This window comes from Gadus macrocephalus, chromosome 22 (assembly GCF_031168955.1).
Source record: "Gadus macrocephalus chromosome 22, ASM3116895v1".
Taxonomy (NCBI): Eukaryota; Metazoa; Chordata; class Actinopteri; order Gadiformes; family Gadidae; genus Gadus; species Gadus macrocephalus.
Window position 1 is genome coordinate 7,548,860 of NC_082403.1, and position 27,398 is coordinate 7,576,257.

Here is a 27,398-nt window from a genome sequence, read left to right on the forward strand (position 1 = left end):
AATTCTTCCACGGAGGAAACCAAGTCACATTTCAACACCATCATGTGAGTAGGAGGGGAAAGGGGGGTGGGGGGGGTGCTCTTTGTGGGATTTCTTTCGGCCAGACACGATGACATCATGTGTATTTCTCACCCTCATACTTTCCAGACCAGTGAGAGATCCTGAACATTTTATATGAAGTTATTGTTGCACATTTTTGGGATTATTCTACCATGTTTGGCCAGAGGAGTTGTGTGAGAATGAATATATATATATATATATATATATATATATAGAAAATGAGGCAACTATATATATATCGAATGAGGTAATGCTGTGTTGTGGTGTTGTGTGAGGAGAGAAAATGATTTGATTGGCTAAGCAACAGTCCCACCTACAGGACTCAATAAAAGCTGAATTAAAATCTTTCAACACCACGGATGAACAACGAACAACTTTATTGTTTTTCCCGGGGTAATATAATTAATATAAAAGTGAACATATTAAAAAAAGCTTTGCCAAAAGACCGATTTTTGATCCCTCCAAAGTGCAAATATGTTATGGTGCGCGAGTCCTTTAAGATGATATGTAAATGATTAAAAATGAATACAAACTTTCAACTGTAGTGAAATAACATTCTTTGGCAACTAACTTCACTTGAAAAAGGCAACAATAATAGCTAAAAGGGCAACTGTATTAACCACGCACGTGGTTAGCTGGCTGCTATAGCATTAGATGCGGCACTAGCTTTGGCTGTGCGTATTTGAGTACAGCTGTCTCAGCTGAAGTCTCTGTCCGTGAGGATCACGGGAGCCACCAAGGTCCACAGGTAGATGGACAGTCCCAGCCAGCTGGAGCAGATCTTCACCCACACGGCTGGCATGGCGGTCCTCATGTACTGGTAGTCTGAGTCCGGCCTGGTCGGAGGAGGGAAAGGTCGGATGATATACACGGAGCCAGTGCCGTTGCCTCAGTGCCGTATTAAGGGCACAAAATGCCAAGCTTCCTTTAATGTGTCGTTAACCATAGATCTAAAATAGTGTTTTTCTTGGAAAAGTTTAAACCAAAAAGTCAACCCTCTCCCTCCTCGTTTAAAATCGCATAATTATTCAATTTCTTGAAAGTAAAACTGTGTTTTATTCCCATTTCTATTAAATTTATATAAAGTAGAAATAGGAACAAAGTTATAGACGTTGACAAGTAGTTCCCCCTCGATCAATAACAATAATTATTTAATCTGTCAAAATGGAAAATCGGGATCAAATCTAACAATTCCCCAGATCTGAAAACAAACATGCACCCAACCAGCTGGAAGATACTCACAGGTACCAGTTGGTGAGCGTCATCATGATGTGCAGCGAGGCGAACAGCAGGCAGAGGTGGAAGAAGGTGTAGTTGTAGGTGACGACCTCCTCCTCGTTGTCCACGGCGCGCCGCACACCGTCGTCGCCCACCGCCGCCTCGTAGTCCGCCGTCAGGCCCTGGCCCTCGTCCGTCAGCATCAGCTTGTTCACCGCAGCGTTGTTAGAGGAGCGGAGGCTGAAGGAGGGGGGGCGGAGGAAGCGGGAGAGGAGGTGTCATGGATACCGTGTGTAATACATATACAGACAGATAGACAGACAGACAGACAGACAGACAGACAGACAGACAGACAGACAGACAGACAGACAGACAGACAGACAGACAGACAGACAGACAGACACGTACGAGGATCAACTTTGAAAACATTAAAAGTAGGGCCCGACCGATTTATCGGCCTGCCGATTTAATCGGCCGATTATAGCCTTTTTGAAAATAATCGGCATCGGCCAAAAGGACGCCGATTACAACCGATTTTTTTTTTTTATATAAATGTTATTGCGATTAGTATCCTGCAGATTGCGCTCCTACTCGCCTTGCTAACTAACAACTTTAGCTGGAGTAAAAAAGAGGAGATTGAATTTTACCGTACAACATGAAAGCACGCTCGCTCAGGCAGCTGCGCGCTCACCTCACCAATGTACACAAGGCGCGTTGTTTGAGCATGTTGTGCCTGTTTTTCTTTAGGTCCCAGGCCATGTTAATTTGTTATACTGTAGACTCTAACGGTGAGACCATACTGCTCAGCACGCACGTGTTAGTCACTGCTCACGAGCGCAGCACATTGGGAGTTAGTTATTTATTTTACATTTTACATTACACTAATTTTTGACTGTAAATGTATTCTAAAACACTCAAAGATTCTGCATTCAATTCACATATTCGTCAAAAGTGTTTAAAGTATATTTAAGGTATCAAAAACTACGTTTCATGTTTTTTTTTTTTTTTTTTTTTTTTTTTTATTTGTTTTTTTTTAAATCGGCCGATTAAATCGTAATCGTAATTTTTCTCTGAAAATAATCGGCATCGGCATCGGCACTCAAAAATCAATATCGGTCGGGCCCTAATTAAAAGCTTCAGCTCATACAAGACGTTTTTGTTATTTTAGTTTAATATCGATCATAGTCATATTTTTGCAAAGTTGTCATATCTAACCTAGCTCTACTCTCTTCTCCAACGCTACTGACTCACTCTGCCTCATTGGCTATATCCTAAGTCAATCAGAGTGCTTTGTACATTCCATAATCACTACCTGCTTAAGTCATCTATTTGACGTCAATGCTAGACAAACCTTAACCTGACCTGGGCAATTCTGCTATGAGGCTAACGATATTCTACATTCAAAACACATTCCTACTTACTTAAATTAAAGTATAAACACGCCGGATAAGACTTGGATATGGACTCAAATGGCCCTCTATAGCTTTAACACATGCTTAGTCAAGAGCTGTTTGGCACTCTCTGCTCATCCCGGGGTCAAAGGTGAATACCGTTAAACTTTCGGCAACGACAGAATCTCCGGCACGGTGCTGCTCTTACATCAAAAGTGCCGCCATATAACGACATAATCATTGTCATGCTTACGGCATGTTAAAAGGTGCTATATTATACCACCAGGTGTGAGTGTGATTTGCCTTTACCTCTTCTGACATCACAAGTGGGCGTGTCGACCTAGACGTGTGCTGGACAGATCAGTTCACCAGCCTACCCAGTGGACTGTGGCAATCGTTGCTCATCTATCCGGACCTGGTGGTATATCACCTTTAACCACGCCTGCGACAGAAACATCGCCAAAGAGCCTACCTGGCGTAGAGCGTGCAGAACAGGAAGATGCCCAGCCCCACGGCGTCCGAGGCGTCCCACCACTGGATGGCTTCGTGGGGGGGGACGGTGGCGCCGATCGCTGGTCCCGGGGCCGGAGTGGGTGGGGGGCCTTGGTCGGTCACTAAACTCAGCAGGCTGGGGTTACACTTGCGGTCTGTGTGGGGAGGGACACACAGTGATTGGACACAGGTTCATGTACCCAAGAACTCAATCCATTCACTTTTTAAACATTATTTTATAGATACCGTTTTGTTTTGCCTTACCTTTGCATCATTCAAAATTATTTTGCACTATTCAGAATTTATTTATTGTAAATATTACTTATTTTATTTTACCTAATTTTCTCCTTTTCTCCTTATTGCATCGTGGGTCAGAGACAGACCTAATTTCGATTCCTCTATTTGTATGCCACATATTTTGGAACTAACAATAAGGCTGAGTTTGACTTTAAGGTAGACGCGGCTACACTCTGAACTACAAACTAGTGAAACCGTGACCCTCTTTCTGACACCTAAAAGCCTCTCTTTCTGCTCGACTCCAGGCCAGATGCTCCCTATAATCGATTGTAATCCTCGATTGGAAGTCGCCTTCGGATAACGACTTAATGTAGACGTACTGTTGGACTGGACGGGGTTTGGTGAAGTCTCTTGATGTGTCAGAGCACAAATGTGAGATTATTGTCATATAAACTTCGCCTTGTGTAGCGTTAGTGACCAAATTTGAAATAACGTACGCTTCCATAGAAGCGTACGTTCAGAATACCATTCAGATACTAAAATGTGTGTGTTGCAATGAATATCCCTCTGGTCTGAGCTCGGCACCAATGGCTTTCTAGATCTGGGCACTCTGGCTAATCAGATGAGATAACTTAGTGAGGCGTCTGCCCTCTTCACTCTTGTGGAAGCCGGTTGGAAGTTAAAGGAAGATCATCATCTCCTCTGAAAAAACCCGTCTGTGAACATTCCTGTAGCTCTTTTAATATCTTCCTTCCCTCAATTTCAGACAAAACTGTTTCGATCACTCGCTCGTTTGCGACACTGTCCTCTGGCTCCGCCGCTGTGTTTATATTGTGCAGACTGCGGCGCTCCTTGTTCGTCAAGGAACTGAGACCCCCTCACACAATTGCAATTGGAGAAGTCGTTGAATTTCTTCAAAATGGAAGTGTCAAAATCAAAGTGTGCTGCACTGGGTATCCTGGGCACTCACTGGGGTTGTTGGTCATGGCCGACCAGGTGATGTACATGGTGTAGAGGGAGATCAGGGAGGCTTGAAGCAAGCCAGAGCTGGGCTGGGCCTCCTGTCGACATAACACAAAAGGACAACCGATAAATAACCGCGGCCAGGATGTTTACCAGGGTCTCTAGGCGACCATATTTTATTTCAACGGTTAAAGTGTTTTTTTTTTGCATCTCCTGATAATGCGTTGACGGTCTGTTTATGTTAGGTTGTTATGAGCGATACCGGTGTAGGAACTGGCTGGAGAGTGGAGGACGTCACTACCCTTAGTGATGCCAGTTCTGATCACTGAATTACCCTAGCCTAACTCAATCCCTCAGTGCATGTGAAGGCCTCGACTGCCTGCGGGGCTTTCAATAGGTGCGTGCATCAGGAGGATGCACAGACAAATCAGTGTATCGCAAACTCATTCAAAGTTGCGTCGGAATAATGCACAGGACATCACTGGTAACGGTCAACCTTGTGAGACCATCCAGATATAAAAGTTTGCGTTTTCTAATGACACTCTTGAGCACTATGCAGTTGTAGGTAGAGCAAAAACATTTTCTTTTCAGAGAACAGCCTTCTGGGGTTATTTCTGCCCATCCTTTCACGTTGTTCTCCCCAAGAGTCCCAGGGACCGGATGAGGATGGGAATCACCTGGACTTTGGGCAGGATGGACACGATGGAGACGATGATGCAGAAGAGGAGGTTGAGGCTGATGACGACCTTGTGCTCGGTGCAGTCGTCCGGCTGCGTGTAGAAGACGTAGAGGAGCACCAGCGAGGTGAAGGCCAGAACGTAGTGGAGGATGGTGAAGGACAGCAGAGCTGAGAGGGAGACAGAACGTAGTGGAGGATGGTGAGGACAGCAGGGCTGAGAGAGAGACATAGTGGACTATGGTGAGGACAGCAGGGCTGAGAGACAGACATAGTGGACTATGGTGAGGACAGCAGGGCTGAGAGACAGACATAGTGGACTATGGTGAGGACAGCAGGGCTGAGAGAGAGAGCTGAAAGATGAATGACACGTTGTACTCCGACAAATACGTTATTGTCTTTAAAAGGTCCCATATTATACCACCGGGTGAGAGTGTGATTAACCGTTACAAGCAGTGATGAAAACCGGCCTATTCTGACACCCCATACATCAAGTGGGCATGTCCACCTAGAACTACGACGGATAGATGAGCAACGTTTGCTACAGTCCACTGGGTAGGCTGGTAGACTGATCTATCCAGCACAGATCTAGTTGACACTAGGGTTGCCGCGGTGTGGAAATTTTCATTTTCACACCGAGTAATACAAATACACTCGTGTCAACACCGGTATTACAGAGTATAAACGGTATAAACTTTGAAACTAGGTCAACCGCCATCTTCTCCATCAACTCTCCTCTCACACTCGGTGACAGCGTCTGACACCGCGCCAATTCTCGGTGACAGCGTCTTATAACGTTCTATATATATATAATAGTATAATATAATTGTATACATAATATCACGGCCAAAAGCTCTGTGCGCCTCCGGATGGCCGTAGCGCGGGGAGCTCTCGTAGGGATTGGGCTTCGCGGGGTTTGTTTTCCGGCGTTGCTATGGTTACAGGTCTTGCGTGTTCCAACGGTTTATTAGGTAGCCTATCTATAATTTTATCTATCTATTATTATTACATTTTTATTTTCTTAATTATAATATATTATTAATTTCTACTGAAAATAAACTTGTTACTGAAAAAAAAAAAAAAAAACACTTGCCGGTGACAACACCGGTAACACTGGTAATACCGTATAGCACGGCAACCCTATTGGACACGCCCACTTGCGATGTCATAAGGGGCAGAAAACGGCTTGTAATGGCTAATCACACTCACACCTGGTGTTATCATATTGGACCTTAAAAGCTCAAAGAACACACGCTAGTCATGAGAAACGCAAAATAAGGTTTTCAAATGTTCTACATTTAAATACAGCCCGGCAACAGCCATGCACTGTGTGCTTAACTTTGTTGTTGAGATAGAATCCCAAAAACAGGATGTTGTCCAGAGTTGTGTTTGGCGTTCCTCTGGATTTAAAAGGAGTCTAGGAGGTATCTTGGACGTTCTGACCACTTGGTCCGCTGCGGTTACCTGCAAACCAGCCCTTGGTGTTCCCGTCCTCAGCCCTCTGCAGCCAGGACTGGTTCCAGGAGTGGGCGAAGTCCACCAGGAGAATGAGCTGGATGATGATGAAGCAGAAAGAGCCCACGGCGCCAAAGTAATACCAAACTGCAAAGATACAATCAGAATAGGAATCAGAATTAAAATTAAGATTCAGAATGACTCCAGTTGACCTGACAGTATGGGCAGGTGAGATAACTATGAAGGTATTATTGTAGCAAAAGACTTTAGCACCGCAGAATTTGAATGCGTACACTAAAGTCACAGTAAATTTGAAGTCGTATATATTTATTTTGCATGTGTACTCTAATGTCACGAATGTGTAACAGTACATTTGTAGTCGTAAACATTTTTTATACCATTGTAAACACAAAATAGGGTCTACGAGTACGCACATCTGTGTTACAGGTGCACAAATCCTTTTGCTACAATTATTGCAGCGCAGTTGGTGCAAAACACATTTGCACACCCGTGTTTCATAATCTGAGAACATGCCCAAAAGGTGTGCATTCGTAAATCCAAATTTGAATTAATGCATCAGAAGTTTCACATCTGTGAAAAATTTCCTCACAAATAAAATGATAAAGAACGCTATGTTAATTCAGCATTTTAATGAGCGAGCACAAATCCATTTTACAACTGCTCGAATCTGCTCCTGCAAGTCTCAGCCATGGTTTTTTTTGCAGGTAGTTTTGCAACACGTCTAGGTGGTAAATGTGAAGCAAAAGTATTCGTATTCGTTGATGCCAGAGCGTCCGTGGGCGGGACAAAATAGTTCCGCCCATAATTTCCTAATCCAATGAAAATCGCCAGCAGGGATGCATTTCTCAAATTACACTGGGACCCACCGCGTGCCAGCCATGTGACTTAGAGTACACATGCAAAATAAATATATACGACTTCAAATTTACTGTTACTTTAGTCTACGCATTCAAATTCTGCAGTTACAGGTGCTAAAGACTTTTGCTACAATAATACCTTCATAGATAACCTACTTCAGGTGAGTTATTGTGCAAGGGAAACATCTGTATAGAAAGATCATTCTTTAGCCTACCTGTGGTAAACATCCCGTCTGGAATGAAGAAGGCTCCAACAGCAATACCAATCAGTATGAGGATCTTAAAGAACCAGAATCTGTGAACGTAAAACACAACCGTTTAGAGCAGGGGTCGGCCACCCTAGGCACGCGTGCCACCACTGGCACGGGGCAGCATAATCATTTCATTAATTTTTTCCTTAATTATTTAAAAAATTCAAAGCACAATGTGGCAGCATAATCATTACTACAGATTTTCTTTTTGCCCTTTATTCTGTTTTGGGCATTTCCTCCCAGTGCAAATATGTTTAAATTAGTTACAGAAAGCAGTGTTCTGGGATGGGATCAATTAATAGTTTTTAAACCTATGCTGTGAGTAATAGAGAAGAAAATATTTAAAATATTGTTGCAAGTGGCCTGTATGCATCGCCTTCACATGGTATTGCAAAGCTGTACATGTCTTAAAGATATTGATGTGGATGGTTCCAACATTCTCATATAATCTTGTTTTTTACATTTCTCACAGTACAAATGTTTTTTTTTTTGTTTGTTTTTTAGTTTCTGAAAATGGTGTTTTAAGATGGGACATATATAATTATAATTTGTAAGCCCATGTTGCAAATACAACAGCCAAAAAAACTTAAAATGTTAATGCATGATTGTGGACTATATGGAAATAGTACAATTCCAGGTCTTCTGGAAATGTTTTTGGTCGCTGTGACATAATTCAGCTTAATTTGTAATATGTTGTTGCTTAAGGCACACTCATTAGCGAGAAAATGTCAAACTGGCACTGCATGTTGAAAAGGTTGCTGACTCCTTGTTTAGAGAAAAAAACAACTCGTGGGTGCATAAGGGATGTGCATTACCAGGGCCCCACCACCAGGTGGCGCCACTCTCTCCTAAATAAACCATGCAAACTGCAACGTAACCGTACCCATTCTGGATGGATGCTCGCGGGTCCTTGCTGCTGCGCACGCGGATCATGATGATGGAGAAGAGGAAGAAGAAGCAGGCCATGGCGAAGCACATGCGGTACACCGCCTTGTAGCCCACCATCACATCACAGTTCACCTTGTTGTCTGAGAAAGGTATGCTGGCCCCATCCACACAGAACCCCGGAATCTGATGGGCAAACAGGAAAATGAGGTCAAGTAGTTGAATGCATGTTATTGAAATTCATAAATATGGCAAAGATATTCAAGAGCAGGGATTCACCAATTATGAATCTCTGGGCCAATAATAAATCAAATTGAATAATTTGGCAGAAACCTTCATTATCCAAAAATAACAACTGTCAGCCCTTCGTCACAATGTCCTTGAACGAGCGCAAATTCATACAAATTCATTCCTACGTCACTCCCATGGCGATTATCATTCCCATAAACGGTTTCAAAATTGATTACAGAAGGTCAGCCGAAAAATGTGTGTATCCCTATCCTCTTTTTTGGCTCCATTAACCCATTGCCTGATGATTGTGTTTGTGTATGTCTACGTGTTTGCATATGCATGTGTGTGTGTTTAGATATGCGTATATATGTGTATATGCATCACCCATCATGATGTTGGTTCTGTTTGTCTTGTTTTTGTCCCTATTTTAACTATAAGTGTCTACTTATGCATTAGCACTTTGTATTTATTGCATTGTCATTTTATTCTGTGTCCTTCCACTGCTGCTGGGCTGTTTTTGCAACAAACAAATTTCTCCTACGGGGGATTAATAAAGTTGTATCTTATCTTATCTTATTGAGAGCTCATAACAAAACCCAGCACCTTCTTGAGCTGCGTCTCCATGCCGGGGAGGACCATGCAGACCGAGACCAGCGCCCCAAGCAGCAGGAGGAAGGAGAAGGCCAGCCGGGTCACGGTGGAGTTGTAGGCCGACGGGCAGCATGACGACAGCAGACAGGGGGCCGAGCCGCACAGACACGACGCCTGGAGGGGAGGGGAGGGGGGAGAGGGGGAGAGGGGGAGAAGACATGAGTAACCCTAAACGGAACCAGGCTTAGCCTTATGGCTAAACCTTACCCTCTCTAATAGTTCACCTTAACCCCCTCTTCTACCCATATATCTAAACTCAACTGTAACTTAAAGGAGACATATTATGGTGTTTTCCCAACAAGTAAACATAGTATATGAGTTCCAGAAAACATGTTTTTGAAGCCGTTTGCTGGAAATAGCTTTAGGGAAAAAAATCTCGCCTACCGCTATTCCCCTCTGTTTCAGTCCCTTGGGAATGCGTTGTTTCTGGTGTCTGTAGCTTTAATGCAAATGAGCTGCTGCCCATTGACCAATGAGCTGTCAGACTGAACCCCAGCATGGAGGAGAATTGATTGTTGCAGTTTGCGGACTCCCTGAGCTCTTTATCTATATAATAATATAGGTATTTATATAATATTATATCTAATATCCCGGCCAAAAGCTATGTGCGCCTCGGACGATATTATGAATCATAAAGACTGCGTCTGACTTCTCTGGTACTTGCACAACAAGTAAAGACTCGTAGTGGGGGTTATCTCGGCCATGGTTGAGAAGAATTGGGGGAAAGGAACTTTGGCCTTGACTCTCTGAAGTCCATATTGAAACGCGACATGGAGGAGAAAGGGAATGTTCTCCCGGAGCTGAGCTGCCGGACTGCCAACAAGCCCCCCCCGTCGGAGCTGCCGGACTGCCAACGAAGCTCCCCCGCAGTCCGGCAGCTCCGCCGGACTCCCTGCCAGGCAGTCACATGGCAAACTGACAAATTAGACATCTATTTTTGTATGGAATATCCCTGCTTCCGAAATCAGCGAAAACCTCTGCCAAGCGATCGTCCGCTGGTCCACAAAATCTTAGCTATGCTCTGACTGGAGGGGGTTGGGGAAGTGGGAGGTAATATTCAAATATGCCCCCTTCCTACGTAGAAGGGGGCGCCGAAACCGACTCGCTCGTTTGGTAGGGTACTTTCAGAAATGCATATGCCACTCAAAAAACCATGTACAATCTTTTTACAAAGTGTGTATGTGTGTGGGAGCACCACAGATCCAAAACAACAACCCAAATCCCAGAAAAGGTGTTGTTTTCATAGTATGTCCCCTTTAATACCTAAAAGGAACCATCTCTAGCCTCATGGCTAAACCTTACCCTCTCTAATGGTTCCACTGTCTTAACCCTCTCTTCTACCCATATATCTATAGACAAGTGTATAACGCCGGCCTAATACCTAGAATTAACCATCTATATCCTAATAACTCAACCATATCTAAGCCAACACCCTAATTTAATCATCTCTAACCTAATGCCAAAAAGTATAGCGTTAAGATGTATCCACCGCTAACGTCAAGCTAACCTTCTCTTTTCATAAAACTAGACCATCTCAGCTTTGTGCGTCAGATGTGGTGTGTCGTGTGGTGTGTGGTGTGTGGTGTGTGTGTGTGTGTGTGTGTGTGTGTGTGTGTGTGTGTGTGTGTGTGTGATCTGTGTAAAGCATGCATGACTGACAGATGTCTTTGGCTCCAAATTGGTCAACTATACATACCATGAAGGCAACGTGCCACACTGCTTAACCACCCCTTGAAATATAATACAGGTCACATGGTAGCCATGCACGTCCTGGGTGAGGTCAGTGTGAATCCACGCAAAAGGTTAGTTAGTTTACATTGGACATTCAAAAGCGAAACAACCACTGAGTCGGTGGAAGTTCCCATCAGAGGTGTGACCAATGGGATTTAACCTTTAGATTAAGATCTACTCTAGCCTGGGCGGTGAAACTCGTTTTAAACCCGGAAATCCCGTATTTTCCCCGTTTGTCGAGACGACTGCGCCTAACTCAGATAACAGTCCACCAACACCGTGAGCTATGTTTTACCTGGATAAAAAACAATGAATACCACAAGGACAATTATAATTTAGCCACATAGGGACTACTACAACGAAAAATAGGCCTAGAAACGGTTGACGAGCAGATTTAGTTAAAGTTACTGATACAAGCCCATACTTTAACAAAATAGGCTTGTTAGATACCTGTTTAAGAAAACTGTTGTTACTTTATACTTACGCAGCTGGCTATCGAGCACAAAGCCATACATGCTCCCATCTTGTGATATTGTTAATCCAACAGAAACGAAACAAAGTTTAGCGAGTGTTCACTGGCGCTCTGAGGATAACAACAAGCCTTTCTTTGAAATCGTTTTTTTTCTTTTGCAACTGAAACCCGATACCCCTGCCTTGATTGGTTCTTAGTAGATGTCACTCCAACGTTTTTCCGTCAACGCCCACAACAACAACAATACGCAACTGCGCTATGTGGTCAAACACGTTATTAAAATGCAAAACTGTAGGCCTACATTCAATAGCCTTTCCCTGCATGTTATCAAAACTGGGATACTTTTAGTTAATAAATGAAACAGAAATGTATATGCATTTAGCCGGCTATATCCAACGCATCAATTGAGCAGCAGAGTCTATATGCAGTTCGTGTTTAAAAGCAATGTTCTCAGGCCCCTTTCAAATATCAAATGCGGAGCACATTGTAGGTTATTTGACTTCATAGTCTTTAATTATATTCTATTCTCATCCAATAATTCGTATCCCGAGGCTACCTCAAAAGGTGCTATTAAATCCCAATCATTATTGTAACGTATCTATTCTATTTTTAATATATTCTAATCTAATGTATCATATTTTATTCAACAAGCTCCTTAAGAAGAGACCAAACCCTCATCAATATCCACTCTCCTCCGCCTCCCTTCCACGGACGGGAGCAGATGCTCTGACTGAAGGTCGGACGCTGGAGCAACAGGGGGCTCCCATCTGCCGCCGTCTGCCCTTGAGGGAAACACAGCGCGCTGCACTCGAGCTATATTAAAGCACCTGTGAACGACGAGCTGTCCGTCCAAAGATAGCTTCTGTATCATCTCGTCTGCACCTCCGCACGCATGCACGCACGCACGCGCACGCACTCAGGCAGGCAGGCGCGCGCACACACACACGCAAAAAAAAACACACACACACACACACACACACACACACACACACACACACACACACACACACACACACACACACACACACACACACACACACACACACACTATCACATGCATGCTCATACACACGCACACGAAGGATACAATATCATTATTTGTATCAGTCATGCATTTAGTTCATGTCTGTTTTCTTTTATTGTGTCATGTCAATGTTTTTTAATTCGATTGACCTTATGCAACCACACCTGGTTTATAATGTGGACCTGCAGTGCATTTCCTTATCAAATTCGAATGCTTAATACTCCCTCATGGGGCTTTTTTTTTTTTTTCAGCTTTATACGTAAAATCTGAAGATAAATTGGGCATAGCAAATACATCAAAAACCACCTGTTGATCGATAGGCGTATACAGTAGCATGTGCATGAGCTGTATTGGTCGCTGTAGAGTGGCTTCAAACACAATGCACATTCTCTCTCCCCATTGGACAGCGTGGCGCTGCAACCATCTGGCGGTACGCGCCAAACCTGTACTCGCGGGCTCTGGATTCTTTGCGGAAAAAAAACATTTAATATGTGTGTTTCTGAAATTGACTTCGATTTTACATTATTAATAAAATAGAATGACGCATCAGGATCCGCGTATTTTCTTATAACGGAGGTCGTGTGGCTGCAGTGCCCCCCCTCGGTAAATCCACTATGGTTGAAACCTTTCGATTGCGCTCTGAGAACGCGCACTAAACCGTACGGGTGCGTCAACGTGGGATCTGTTCACTTAACGTGGCCGCGGATCGCTGCCAGGCGTTTTAAACGGTTTTTTTTTTTACACACCATTTGTTTCATGGAAGCGACATCAAAAACACCGTAGGTTTATTTCTCGTGCCCGGAGAGTGCGGTCACCGGAAGATAGTTGCAACCTTGGACTTTTCCCTCGTCACGCGCACTGACAGTGGGTGAGTAGCTGATGGGGCCATGTATTGCGAACATATTACATTTACTCTACAGGTAGGCAGTGCTGCATAACCCCTGGACGTGCAGCAAAATACGAAGTTGATCAAACATGCAGAATAGAATTGAGCATGTAATAACAACAGGGGAAGGCTACTGTGTGTGTGTGTGTGTGTGTGTGTGTGTGTGTGTGTGTGTGTGTGTGTGTGTGTGTGTGTGTGTGTGTGTGTGTGTGTGTGTGTGAGAGAGAGAGGGCGAGAGAGATTCCCGCTGCTGCTGTCCTGTTGTTATAAACGCATGATTACAAACAATATAGAGTCATAACAACTGCGTCGATACAATGAAAAGAGTAGACCCTCTGTCTTTTTTGCATTACACGTTATTTGTGTGTTTTCTGAGAAACTACATCATTGATTCAATTTTGTGCAATGTCCTATGCAGAGCTCTATAATATGCGCCTGCCTGCCACCTAACCAAAAAAGGGATTGTGATGGGGATTTTACGGTTGCCAATAATAAAAACGCTAACGACTGTTTACATTTCTTTCGTAAAGTCTACACCAGCGTGCTGTCGCTGTGTTGTTCTTTCCGCTGCACGAGCCAGCGGTATGGTCGTCATCGGTTGTTCTTCAATCTGCTTTTGTGTAGGCATATTGCACTAATGACATGTACTTAGTCTTTGGTTTCATCGGTGTATCATTTGCCAACAATGAGACACATCAGGTGGTTTAGCAGTATCTCAAAAGCAAAGCGTGCAAACAATGCTCTTGTCTCCATGGGCTGCACTTAGTTTGTTTCCAGACATGCTGTATGTTGTTTATCCGCATGACAACATCGAAGGACAAGTCAAAGCTTGTGGCCTGATTGGTTGTTATTTGGTAGATGTGTCAACAGTTATACTGTGTTGTTTATTGAAATTGTATTTTGCGTTTAAAATAAAAAAAAAAAATCTCATAGTTGATGCATTCACTTTGAAGAAAACAAAACAGTGCATGTTAGTCAGCCATGAAAATCATACCAGTCTTCCCTATCTTGATTCACAGGGTCTCAATTTCCCTGAAGTGTGCTATATTATTCTCAGTGAACATCAGGTTGTTTCACAGACTACTCAGGTATAGTAATACTCTACCACCTTCCTCATCAAGTAACCCTAGTCGAACTCTTCTGCTGTGCCCGTTTGAAAATTAGTTTCCTCATTGTTGACTTCCTTGCCAAGTCAACCCAATTATTTGAACCAATCAGTGATTCAGATTGGAGGGAGACTTGTCCTGATCAGAGTAGTCACCGGCCTGTGTTTTTTCGTTGATTGCAGTATCTGTCAATCGATTTTGATGTTTTGACCCACGTTTGTAGCTTCCATTCCAGTTAATTCCCTGTGTAGAAGTCATGTGCACACACATACACACACACAAAAAATACATGCACGCTCTGCACAAACCCCCTCTCCCATGCACACACACTTACATACATACACACTGTATAATTGCTTTTTAATTTTTCTCCCACTTAAAACATGCACCCTTTGGATAAAAAATGCAAAATCAGCGTCCATCTGTCGTCTGTCCCGTTTAATTTGACCACACAGAAGTAAATTCTATCATGATTGATTCTGGGCCTTTTTGTCCTTCCCATGATTGATGCTGCCGTTCGTGTGTTCAAATACTAAGCCGTTCGTTATTGCTCCGTATTGACTACTGACCTATACCAGTCCCATGACCGTCCGCTTCTGACTTCTGTAAAGCCCAGCGCCCTTTAGTGTGACCTATGTACTTGTTGCACCATTCACCCTGCCTGTATACTTTCATCTTGCAGGGCAGGGGGGGTTGCTGTTGATCTTGGAGGAGGAATGGGGGGGGGGGGGGGGGGTTCTTTCCCAGAAGGAGCCGGCCGAGATGTCAGTCTGACTAAGGCGATGTGGTTCCGAGCAGAGAGCGTAGATAAGAGGCGGGGGCTGGCGCTCAGCTCCATAGCACAGGTCTGGGCCAAATACATGCTTAATGGGGCCGCTGTCCTCCATCTAGCGCTTTCAGACCTGTGGCCACTCAAAGCACTATTGAATCATTGCCTCACATTCACCCGTTCATACGTCCATTGATACAGCGATAGCCGGCGGTGTCATCCATGTAAGGCGAAGGCCAGTTCGTCGGGATCAGTTAAGGTTAGGTGCCTTGCTCAGGCACACCTTGTCACTCAGCTAGGAGGAGCCCTGGGAGTGATGTTTTCTATCGGGCGCTATGGGCACACGGATTCCGTCAGCATATCATTTCACGGATCCCGCCCACATAACTCTGATTGGCTGGGTGAAAACTCATCAAGCCGAGTGCTCCTCAAGCAACACGATTGCAGACACTGAAGCGCAGATTATGTTTTTCACAGTGGGGGTGGGTACAGACGCTGGAACCGGGCAAGGGGAGCCATCCAAACATATGCTATTTCCCCATTGCAGTTCCCGAGCCTCCACTCAGCTCACTGATCACCTCGATGCACCCCTCAAAGTGTTCGATGCAGGCCAAGGTATGAGCCGAGAGTTTGTCGATGGACGTTTGAGCCGTGCTAGGAAATTAACACAATACAGGGCCCACTCTCGCCTTTTTTTCCGATGTTCATTCAGTTGATTAGCCGGTGAAGCCTCCTTAACGAAGAGGGAGAGGTTCAATAGGGGTTTGAATAGCACTTCAAACCGGCACGGTCAATTAGGTTGTGCTTTTTTTGTGTTTGCAGCAAACAGCTTTTTTAATTGCGCACAACGGCAACAATGAATACTTTGATGATGATTGATGCCGGTGTATTATTCAAGCGAAAAGAGCAAGGGGGCCAATACACGGGGCCTCCACTTCACCACCATTAATGTGTGTGTGTGTGTGTGTGTGTGTGTGCATGTGTGTGTGTGTGTGTGTCTGGTTGTGTGTTGGTGTGTTGTCTGCTCCTTGTCCCTTTTATTGGCAGGCCGTGTCCAGGCATGGGCAGAAACAGCCAAGTTATGTCACACGTCACTATCAATGTTCTGTGGTCGGGTGCATTCTTGCATGTGTGTTTGTATTTTTGTGTGTGTGTGTGTGTGTGTGTGTGTGTGTGTGTGTGTATGTGTGTGTTTTCCTTCTCTATGTCTTCTCTTCCCCAAACATAACAGACAAACAAGTGTGTGGGATAAAATATTTATACTGGTTGGACTAAGGCATGGATCATATTGTTCAACCAAAGTCACATAAGTAATTCATGCAATTCTTCCACTCATATATATATATATATATCACTTCTCATCATTCAGATCCCTAGCTAATAGCCTCACCACTGATGATCACCCAGCCCGGGCAGAAGAGCTGGGATAGCCAAACGCTGATCTGAGACCAGAGCACAGAACACTCTCCTCCCTTTCTCTCCCTTTTAGACTGATTGAGAGAATAGCAAAGATCAATAATGACAGATCATACAGCAGGCAGCGCCCCCATCGTTGTGTCATACACTACCTCACCACCACACACACTCACACGGAGGAATCCTCTTCTAAACTCTCTTACCTAATCACTGCTATTCTCTGAGTTCAGACTAGACCAGGCTCTGTAGACCAGTCGATTAAGTACGCAGACCATGCAGTGCATTACATGGCAGTCTGCCTTGTGGCACTACAGCCTGCAGTCTACACTATAAAAACGTTTAGTTTTGCGATTAACCTAGCATGAAACGACGCTGGCAGAGTTAAACCGTGGCCCTGCGATGGGCTAGGCCCCTGCCAGCCAGCCCTGGCAGACGTCGGGTTGGATCCCTCCCTACCCGGGGCTGAGTCTACTAATTGCTCTAAATTGCCTTGCATCCGTTTGTTGTGATTGACCCTCCACCGGGAGGAGCCATCCTGCAATCTTTCTCACGTTTTTTTACCCACGTGAAAGGGCCACTATGTTTTCTCGGCCAAGCGTGAATCCCCTACTTGTTTGAACCTGTCCCTTACAGTTTAGTTCCTTTTTATGTTTTTGTGTGTTTTCCTTCGCACTTTGAAATGGGCTTTAATTAGCAGAGGAGTCGTTGGGTGTCACGCGAGTCACCGTCAAAAGAACACTTTCCTCTGGCTTTGTGGTTTTTCAACAAAAGATGAGCCCCCCCCCCCCCCCCCCCCCGACATCGGTAACGAGCATTGGGTGGTGAGGCGGGGTGGGGGGGGGGGGGGGGTCATTAACAGCCCTTTATCGTTGCAGTCTTTACAGCCATTGATTGTTCATTTTAGCGACACTAAAGCTGGCTTCAAAGAGGGGGATTGTGTTGTAAATGCTTCAGCCACTAACCAAGGCTAATCGGAAGACCCCACAGCCAGCTCTTTTGGTTGTGTTTTTGTCTGCTTCCGTAGAACTTGCAAGGCCTCATATCTCACTTTGAGGCAAAGTCGTCAAGTGACTTTGTGACTTTGATTCCATGAGTGGGAGCTCATCGCTCATTCAAGCGGAGGAGACAGCCTCAAATGTAAAGGTGGGGAAGAAAAGGGCAGATTTGATTCTGCAAAAGTGTGTGTGTGTGTGTGTGTGTGTCTGTTTGTGTGTGTGTGTGTGTGTCTCCGTGTGTGTATGTGCGCAAGATTCTCAGTAAAGGGGACTGTAATCACGTCGTCTCATTAGATCTCGTCTCCCTTTCTTTATCCTCCCCTCTCTCTCTCTGTTGCTCTCTGTCTCTCTCTCTCTCTCTCTCTGTTGCTCTCTGTCTCTCTGTCTCTCACTCTCTCTCTCTCTCTCGGTCTCTCTCTCTCTCTCTCTCGGTCTCTCTCTCTCTCTCTCTCTCTCTCTCTCTCTCTCTCTCTCTCTCTAACTCCTAGTTCTCTCTCTCTCTCTCTCTGTCTGTCTCTCTCTCCCTCCTTCCCTCCCTCTCTCTCCGTGTGCCCGTCTGGCGACCTCTCCCCGCCTCTCCCTACTTAAGCCCTCCTCTGCCTCTCAGAAGACGGGAGTCACACCGGGTAACGGCGTTGTGCGTGGTGTGAAGGAGCAGGGTGGCTTACACACCCCGACGGTGCCTCTGTGCCTCTGTGCCTCTGTGCCTCTGTGCCTCTGTGCCTCTGTGCCTCTGTGCCTCTGTGCCTCTCCACGGAGAGACTGGCGGGGACGAAGAGGAGGACGACGCAGAGGAAGAAGAGGAAGAAGAAGAAAAACTAGAAGGAATCACATGTACTTCCGTGACAGGAGCAGTGGCAAAAACAATCCGCTCTTCGCTCTCTGCTCCCCCCTGTATTAGGGGCTTATAACAATGGTGCTGTTGCCATGGCAGCAAGTGCAAATTAAGCTTTAGGATGAACGGGTGGTGGCGGCTGGGTGGGAGGGGGGGGGGGGGGGGGGAAAGGAACATCAAGAAAATGAAAGAGAAGGGCTAAAACGGTTGTAGGGCCAGGAAATGATCACAGGAAACGTGGTACTGGGCGGGGGGGAGATGGGGGGGAACTAAAAATAGACGAGTAGTAATCCCAGGCATAATTTATTCATCTGTAACTTGCCATGTCTTCACAGGCTGTGTAAACATCAGCCTGCTGGCTGGGTGTACTCGCTGGGGGGGGGGGAGAGGGGAGAGGGGAGAAGGGTGGAGAGGCTTCGCAACCTGTAATTTCGCCTCGCATCCCTTTTGTCTGCGGGTGTCCTCTGTTGTGTTGCTCTGGGATGGGAGGGCTGGGAAGATGACACCCTAATGGGGACTGCCACAAAGGGGGCTGGGGTATGGGGGGGATGGTTGGGGTGGGGGAGCACAGCAGCGGGGTAGGAGTCGTCGCCTGTGCTTTGTTGACGTTGCTAATGCTATGTCTGGGGTTTGTGCGAGCGGCACTGCTGCCTGTTGCAGCCTGTGCAGTGCAGGCCACAAAGGAGAAGAAGTGGGGGAGAAGAGGAACTGAATTACTCAGAAGAATGTGTTGCGTTTGCGTTTATCGGGCCGCCACAAGTCGCTCACAGCATGACGTCAATTCACCTGCTTTACGTAGAAGAAAGAAGAAGTAATTATGAAGAGAGAAGGATATTTTTAACATATTGCAGATGCACTCTTTAATTTTGGCATTTCTCATTTCCACATTTCAGTGCGTTGCTGGGTGTCTGGTGGCTGTTCGCTGAGTGTGTGTGCGTGTGTCTCGCTCTGTCTCCCCCTCGTTTGATGAAGAGCACCTTCAGGGCTGTGAAGCACAGCGTTGGCAGCGTTCTGAACAGAGCCTCACACGGGTGGCATGTTGCGAGACATGGGTGCAGGTTTTCCCCGTTCCCTCCCTCTTTCTCCATCTCTCCCGCTCTTTCGCTGTCTATCATTCTCTCCCTGTCTCGCTCCTCTTTCTCTGTATCTTTATTTTCCCGTCTCTCTTTGTCTCTCTATCTTTGTCTCCTTGTCTCTCTCTCTTGCTCTCCCTCTCTCTCTCTCTCTCTCCCTCTCCCTCTCCTCTCTCTCTCTTCGTCTGTCTATCTTTATCTCCCTGTCTCTCTCTCTCTCTCCCTCTCTTTCTCTTTCTATTTCTCTCCCTGTCTTTGTCTCTCTCTCTCTCCCCCTCTCTCTCCCTGTCTCTCTCTCTCTCTCTCTCTCTCTCTCTCTCTCTCTCTCTCTCTCTCTCTCTCTCTCTCTCTCTCCCTCCCAGTCTCTCCCTGTCTCGCCCTCCCTCGCCCTTGTCCTCCCTCTTTGATTTTTCCACTCCCACCCTCCCCTCTCCGTGGTGCTGAACCCTGAGCGTACGGTGAAATGTCACAGAGCATACACACACACACACACACACACACACACACACACACACACACACACACACACACACACACATACACACACACACACACACACACACACACACACACACACACACACACACACACACACACACACACACACACATACATACACACACACGGCCAGACATGCTGTTTGACTTTCATGACCAATAGGGAGGGGGAAAGGCTATGGCTATTTGCAAATGCTAATTGTATCAGAGCACAAGACAGAGAGAGGTTCAACTTTATTTCCATATCCAGTTGTCTCCAGCTCCTGTCCATCTGTTGATTCTAGAACATCCTCTGGCTAAAGGCACTGAAGAGAAAGGGTTGACATCAACCTGATGCCAATATTCCCCTTCCTGTTAGTTGTACAAATCCTACTAATGCTTTGTGTATTTTATTTCAAAACAATAAAACATAAAGGTGCATCAAAACAAGCTGCATACCTACTCCATGAAGGGCCTGAAGAGTACATCTTAAGAGTAAGAATCAAAACACATTCAACTCATTGAATTTCAGAACCGTCTATTTCACTGCAATCACTTAGAGTAAACAGAATGGAGATTAGAGAGAGATAGGGAGACAGAGAGAGAGACAGAGAGATAGAGAGGGAGACGGAGACAGCGAAACAGAGAGAGAAGCAAATAGAAACCGAGAGAGAGAGAGAGAGAGAGAGTAAGAGAGAGAGAGAGAGAGAAGGATATTATTTAGACATGCTGATTGGTGGGCACAGCCTCCCCGACATCCTGTCAGAACGCGGCTGCCCGCTGCCTGTCGGCTCCGCTTGACCTCATTCATTTTCCCATCATGCATTGCCTGTCTGGGGGCCGCCCATAGTGCGCCACCATTCAGCTGAGGGGTTATCGCACTTGATTACATAGCACCCATGTTGTCCTGAACGGCTCTCTGGGGAGCCAGACAAAAGAACAATACAACACACACTCGCAAACATCCACACACAGACACACTGAGAGGTGAATGTGGAGAGATAATAGTCTGTCGCAGCATGCTGCTCAAATATTACACACCACATGAGACTGCTAGCGTTACTGTAAAACATGGCCGTGCGTTCTTCGAATGGAGCGAGGCTATCATCTTAAAAGCGGACTCGGCTTCGGCTCCCACTCCTTTAGCGGTGGAGGAGTGGCAGATGAGAGCCGGGGATTAGACATCGGGTGGAAGGGACAGGCGGTTGATGGCACAAAAGGGTTTTTTGTCGAACGCGCTGCATTAGGGTTTCAGTCTTTAGTGTGTTCTACCGGCACAAACCTACAAAAAGTAGGCTAGCATGGTATCCTGGCAACATTGTGCTGTTGACACAATACGTCGTCTCGATTTGTTGTCATTGTTGACGGGAGCAGCGTGCGTGATCAGCACCGGAGCAATTGAAAGGGGTTAGAGCTTATGTAACCGATGAAACCGGAGACTGAAGTGACCGCTCCTGAGACACAATACACACGCCAGTGCTCCATAGTATCGCACGCCAATTTTGGTTTTCCAGGTCAGAGTTTACATTACCTCTTCAGCCCCTCTTCAAGGGTTGAAGTGACATGTGTGTGTGTACGTGTGTAGGTCTCCATGTGTGTGTGTAAGTCTGTGTGTGTTGGTGTGTTGGCCTCTATGTGCACGTGTGTATGTGTGTGTTCGCGTGAAGATCTCCATTTGTGTGTGTTTCTGTGGTATAAATGGTGAATGTGAATAGGTGAATGTGTTAGTGTGTGTGTGTGTGTTTCCGTGCACGCCTGTTTCGTGTGACCACAAAGCTTTGTCTGCGGACCTGAAGGTGCGTGCTCGCTTACAGCCATCGCTCATGATCTCTGATGCCACCAGTGCTCCTTGGTGAGGAGAGAGAGTCCCCCCCCCTCAGAGACGAGGTTATGGAGGAACGAGGAGACAGAGAGCGATGGGTGCAGGGGCAGAGACAGTGAGTCGGTGAAAGGATGACACTCCTATGTTTGCCTACCAGAGGTGCTTTTTCTTTGCGTCGCCATGGCAACAGTTCACTGAGTGTGTGTCTATGTGTGTGTGTGCATATGTGTGTGTGGGTGTGAGTGCACAAGTTTGTTGTGGTGTGTGCACACACACACACACACGTGTTGTGGGATGTGTGTGTGTATGTGTGTGTGTGTGTGTGTGTGTGTGTGTGTGCTGTAGTGTGTGTTTATTGCGGTGTGTGTGTGTGTATGTTTGTGCACACGTATGCGTTAGTGTAATGGTCTGGGTTTGTGCGCGTGTGTGTGTGTACACTTGTTTTGCACATGCCCTTGTTGTGGGTCCTGCGTACGTTTGTGCGTGTTGGTGTGTGCGTGTGTGCACGTGCGTGTCTGACAGGGGGTGTAATTCTGCCTGTCATCAATGTAGCCCAGAGCCGGCTGTCTGGCTGCTGGTTGCTATGTGAGCAGACAGACTGGGCTTTTCATGTGGATATTCCCACACGATCACACGAGTGGAAACGGGTTAAGGAGGTGCTTATGCTCGGTATTTTGGAGATATCTTTATATCTTTAATGATAAGTCAGTGACACGAGTGGCGGTTACCGTGCAGAGATACGCGACGCACGCATGCATGCATGTCTATGCTGTGGAAGAGTTGTAACGGGATATCATGCACGCCAGCACTTCAAAAGTGTGTCTTATGCCGCTTTTCCACCGCACATGTAGCTCGACTCGACACGACTCGACACGACACGACTCGACACGGTAGCGGCGCGGGTGCTTTTCCACCGCAAATAGTACCTCCTGGACGTGGGCGGGGTCGGCTGCGCGAAAGGGCCGTGACGTATTTGTGTACGCGACGCAAACAACACATACGCAACCCACACATGGACAGAACCCACATAACAACAATGGAGGACATCGATCGCATTACTATTATTAGCTGGCATGTTGAAGAAGTTGGAGAAGTGGAACATGTTGGCTGCGGCGCTGCTATGGATGTTACCAGCATGGTTGCCATGTCGCTCTCGTGACTTCGTCACACTCTCTGGCCAATCAGTCGCCGGCCGTCTGCCGACGTCACCTTTTAGCATCGGCTCAGCTCGCTTGGAACCTAGAGCGAGTAGGTACTAGAAAAAGCAGCCACTTCAGGTACCAGATACCATGGTACCGCGGTGGAAACGCAAAAAATGCGAGCTGAGTCGAGTCGTGTCGAGTCGAGTCGTGTCGAGCTGGTACCATGCAGTGGAAAAGCGGCATTAACCACTTCAGATAAAGGCCCATTTGTATGTGAATAAGTTAGTAAATAAGTAGGTAAATTGTATTTATGTAGAACCTTTCACAGACAAGAAGTCACAGAGGGATGATACAAATACTTTTTCAGAATCTAGGAGCTTGCAAAGGTAGGCTAAAGTGGGGCTAAAATGATGTGCGACAATTTGAAGCTGCTGCAGTAATCGGGCCGCAGTGGTGAAACTGGCCCTCTGCTCAAAGATTCCCATACATTCGGCTTCGGATACCCGTACTTGTGGTAATAGGATGCCTCATGCCAGTGACTGAGGACAAGATTGTAGATAGATTGCGTTTTATTGGCAGCGTTTGGACATGTGGATGTACCCTGACTACCTCACTTTTCATTGCACTTTGAGGCTGTGGCGTGATACCTTCCCAAAATTTGGTAAAAATATCCTTGCCTCGTGAGACCCTCCTCATCTTGCGAGGTCACGCTCCGTTTCCCTCTGCCGATCAGGCCGGCCTTGACCAGAAATGGTCAAACGAGATGACCAATCAGCACGAGGAGCAGCTTCGGCTTACAAAACGCGATCGTCTGAGCTATCCGAGCAAAACCTTAGCTGAAATAGACAGAATAACCAAGTTAAAAGATGAGCCATCGATGCCCAGCCAAGGCCAGACGGATATTCACTGCCATATTCGGATGCTGAACGCCCTGTACTGGAATCATAATCTTGCATGCGTTGCATCAATTCATTCCTCCTCATCTCTCGCTCTACATCCCATGGTTCAGGCTCTGGCCGGGTTCTGAGATGACAGAGGTGGAGCCGGTGCTGGACTTTGCCACCTCGGGGCGATCGGGCCGGCGGAACGCCCTGCCTGACATCCTGGGTTCTCCGGCAGGCGTGGGCCCCACGGATCTACCCCTGAAGCTGGCCGAGCTCTCCCTCAAAGGTAGGCGTCGGGGCCGGTGGGGGCCCAGACTCCCGCTAGACATGAGTCTGGTCCAGTAAGGCCTGGAATGGTGTGTCACAAGGGATTCACAATTCGATGCATGAAATAGTATTGTATATAAGGTTATATGTTCTATATCTAGTGTGATGAGTGGATTACTTTAACAGAAAGATCTTCATTTGTGGCGTGTACATATTTACAGAGTCCATAATTGTTATGCCATATATTCTTAATTCTATAGAATAGATAGTTAGTTAGTTAGTTAGTAATTGTAAATATACCTGATATTGAACAATTGTGCAAATTAACTACGGGTCAAATAACAACAATATCAGTTCCTACACTGAAATAGGATAAGGGGAAGTACTGTATTATAATATTGTAAGATAAGATAGACTTTGTTGTTCCCTAAAGGGAAATTGTGATGAATCTAATAAACAAATTGTTCTGAACGCGAAACTTTGATGCAGGATGCATCGTCTTCCACTAGTTTCCTCTATGAGCAACATAACAACATTGTGGTTGCAGATGCTGATCGCAATTAGCATTGTGATCATTGGAGGCATTGTACTCTGTGAACAATGTTGACAGAACAGCGCTAGGAAGTGAGTGCTTATTTTACCCTTTAAGTTTGTGTTGGTTTGTGTGGTATGTGTGTGTTTGTGCGCGTGTCTGGCCGTGTGTGTGTGTGTGTGTGTGTGTGTGTGTGTGTGTGTGTGTGTGTGTGTGTGTTGCGTGCAGATGGGCCGGGGACCGCCCAGTCACCCACGGGGGAGGTTCCCCAGGCGTCGGCGGAGAGCTCGTCGGAGGGAGGCGACGGGTCGTAGGGACCACCGCGCATGACTCCCCTCCCCCCACCCGTCCTCTCCACCCACTTTGAATGGGATGGGGGGGAGGGGGGTGAGAGGGGGGGGGAGAGAGGACCTGAAGAAATCACAAGAGGGAGAGAAAGAGAGAGAGAGAGAGCGTGAGCGAGAGAGGAAGAGAAGCAGTGGTCCTTGTTGCGTTAGCACCGAGCTGCGCGGCGGCGGCGGCGGCGGCGGCGTTAGCAGACTAACCCTTGTCCAGAGGACGCCGAGGAAGCCCTGATGCCTTCACGCTCGCCGCCGCCGCCGTCTGACGCGCAGACAAACAGAGACAACGACATGTGAATAGAAAAAGAACCCTTTTTCACCCCAGTGACTGTTATGCACCCCAACACACACATACACACACGTGTACCTGTGTGGTCCGTGAGTCCTCTGCCCCCTCTCTCCCCCCCCCCCCTACGTCGAGTCGTTACGGGGTTCTTAACAAACAATGTCTATACTTTGTAGTGTCTGCACTGCTGTTCTCCTAGGAGGTTGTATACCGTGGAGCAGGAGGATTTGGACGGTGACCGTGGACCATGTACAGAGAGACAACCGGCAGCTTTCAAACAGACCGTGGGACCGGGAGGTGGTTGGCGGGGGGGCAGTGGTCCTCCTCTGAGGTTAGGCTGAGGTCTGACGATGCATACAACAGTGTGTGTTTAGCCGTAGGACATACATGTGTGAGGGGGTGGAGTCTGCGTGCATCTCGGTGGGGGGAAGACTCCTCCCACGAATCAGTAATAAGCTGAATGCTGTTTTTTTTTTTAAACATGGACCCCTTCAGAATTGGAAGAATGTTTGGATTGGCAAATCATGACAAAACCCCCACGAATTGTGACTGTTTATTTTCCTGAAGGGGCTTGGGTCTGTGTGTCTAGGGAAGGGGGGCTGCTACAATGTTCCAGCCTCTCAAGACAGTTATCTTGGAGACTAATATTTTGTGACTTTCCTGAAAAGATATGGCTTTTCACTGCCAGGCTTCATAGACATACACGCGTGCACATACACACACGCGTGCACATACACACACACACACACACACACACACGCAAGATGGTTTATTTAGTGCCGGACCAAGGCGGTCTTGAAGAGGCTATACTTTCATTTCCTTTTATTCAAAAATGTGCCTATAGTGGCAGTGTTTTCAGCCCCGGAGGTAGTCCCTCTCTGACGCAGCATTAAACAATAAGAGGCTTCGCTGATATATTGTTTTCCATTTTTATTCAGTCGTATTCAAACAACACTGAATAATACATCCTCCCATGCTACACAGACGGAACAACGTGTTCATCCAGCGTTGGATAAACTCTGGCATTGCCATTGAACTCTCGACACTCAAAGAAAGAACTAATGAATCAACAAGCAAACCGACCAATGAGAGGCGCCAGGCCACCCGTGCACGCCTGGTGTCGGCAGCATATGCCCGCCAAACGGGAAGCGAGGGGACGCAATCCCGGTGACGATCGCCAACCATGTGTTTCATGCGCCGTCGCGGCGAAAGAATTAATCACACACTCACCAAAAAAAAGATGGCAGCACGCACGTTCCTCGCTCCTTCTGTCCCGACACCCCCTCAAAGGCCCGTTCTGCGGGGAGCAACGTGGAAAAAAGGAAAAAAAAGTGTTCACACTCATCAACACTTCAGCTCGACTGCGAGGGAGAGAGCCGCAGGGAATGAGAAAATATGGCGAGGAAAAAGAAGAAGAAGAAGAAGAAGAAAAAGAGAGCGAGTGAACATGGACACAGCTCTCCTGTAACACGTTATCCCGATGTCTGATCCCTGAGGCTGTACTGTACATAGGCCTATGTTTTCCCGTGTACATGTGTGTGATTCATGACATGGTACTTTTTCGACTGGGTACGATGGAGATGTTTTGACACTGATTCTTGTCCGTCTGTGGTCGTGTTACTAAAAAAGGGTCTTGCCAGTCCGCTGTTGACGTTTGTTTCTTCTCTTGCTTGGGAGGACATTGTATTATTAATGACAAGAAACTGTTTCAAATTGATGATGACCAAATTCAGAGGTGTATTTTTGTTCCGTCTTGATCAGGAGTGGTTCATAATTTAGTTTGATATGTGGATCCCATACCAATGCAATGTGTTGACTCTTATCTGGTGGTGGAAAAATGCCATAATAAATCCCTGGTCTTTGTATACATTGCCTTGTATTGCCTTTAAAGTATTGGTGTTATCGCTACCATGGTACTTTAAGAATTGACCTTTTGTGTCAGAAATGATCTGT

The 27,398-nt window shown here is 46.3% G+C and overlaps 2 protein-coding genes across 3 annotated transcripts; one reads left to right on the top strand and one right to left on the bottom strand.

Moving 5' to 3' along the window:
- Window positions 1-420: 420 nt before the first annotated feature.
- Window positions 421-11,762, bottom strand: LOC132450830 (serine incorporator 2-like). Its single transcript, XM_060042950.1, has 10 exons — window positions 11,604-11,762; window positions 9,341-9,502; window positions 8,505-8,692; window positions 7,586-7,665; window positions 6,502-6,639; window positions 5,039-5,208; window positions 4,369-4,459; window positions 3,142-3,316; window positions 1,303-1,518; window positions 421-896 (listed from the first exon to the last, which is right to left on the bottom strand). The coding sequence occupies exons 1-10, from the start codon at window positions 11,640-11,642 to the stop codon at window positions 758-760; spliced, it is 1,398 nt and encodes a 465-aa protein (XP_059898933.1). The 5' UTR covers window positions 11,643-11,762; the 3' UTR covers window positions 421-757.
- A 1,076-nt stretch (window positions 11,763-12,838) lies between these two features.
- LOC132450831 (cAMP-dependent protein kinase inhibitor beta-like) lies at window positions 12,839-27,312 on the top strand. 2 transcript variants are annotated; one of them, XM_060042951.1, is made up of 3 exons: window positions 12,839-13,106; window positions 24,145-24,305; window positions 25,047-27,312. In XM_060042951.1, coding segments are annotated over exons 1-3 (249 nt in total). In that variant the 5' UTR covers window positions 12,839-13,104; the 3' UTR covers window positions 25,133-27,312. The 2 variants fall into 2 exon arrangements, with proteins under 2 accessions (XP_059898934.1, XP_059898935.1); XM_060042952.1 differs by lacking the exon at window positions 12,839-13,106 and adding an exon at window positions 13,113-13,483.
- The last annotated feature ends 86 nt before the right edge of the window (window positions 27,313-27,398 follow it).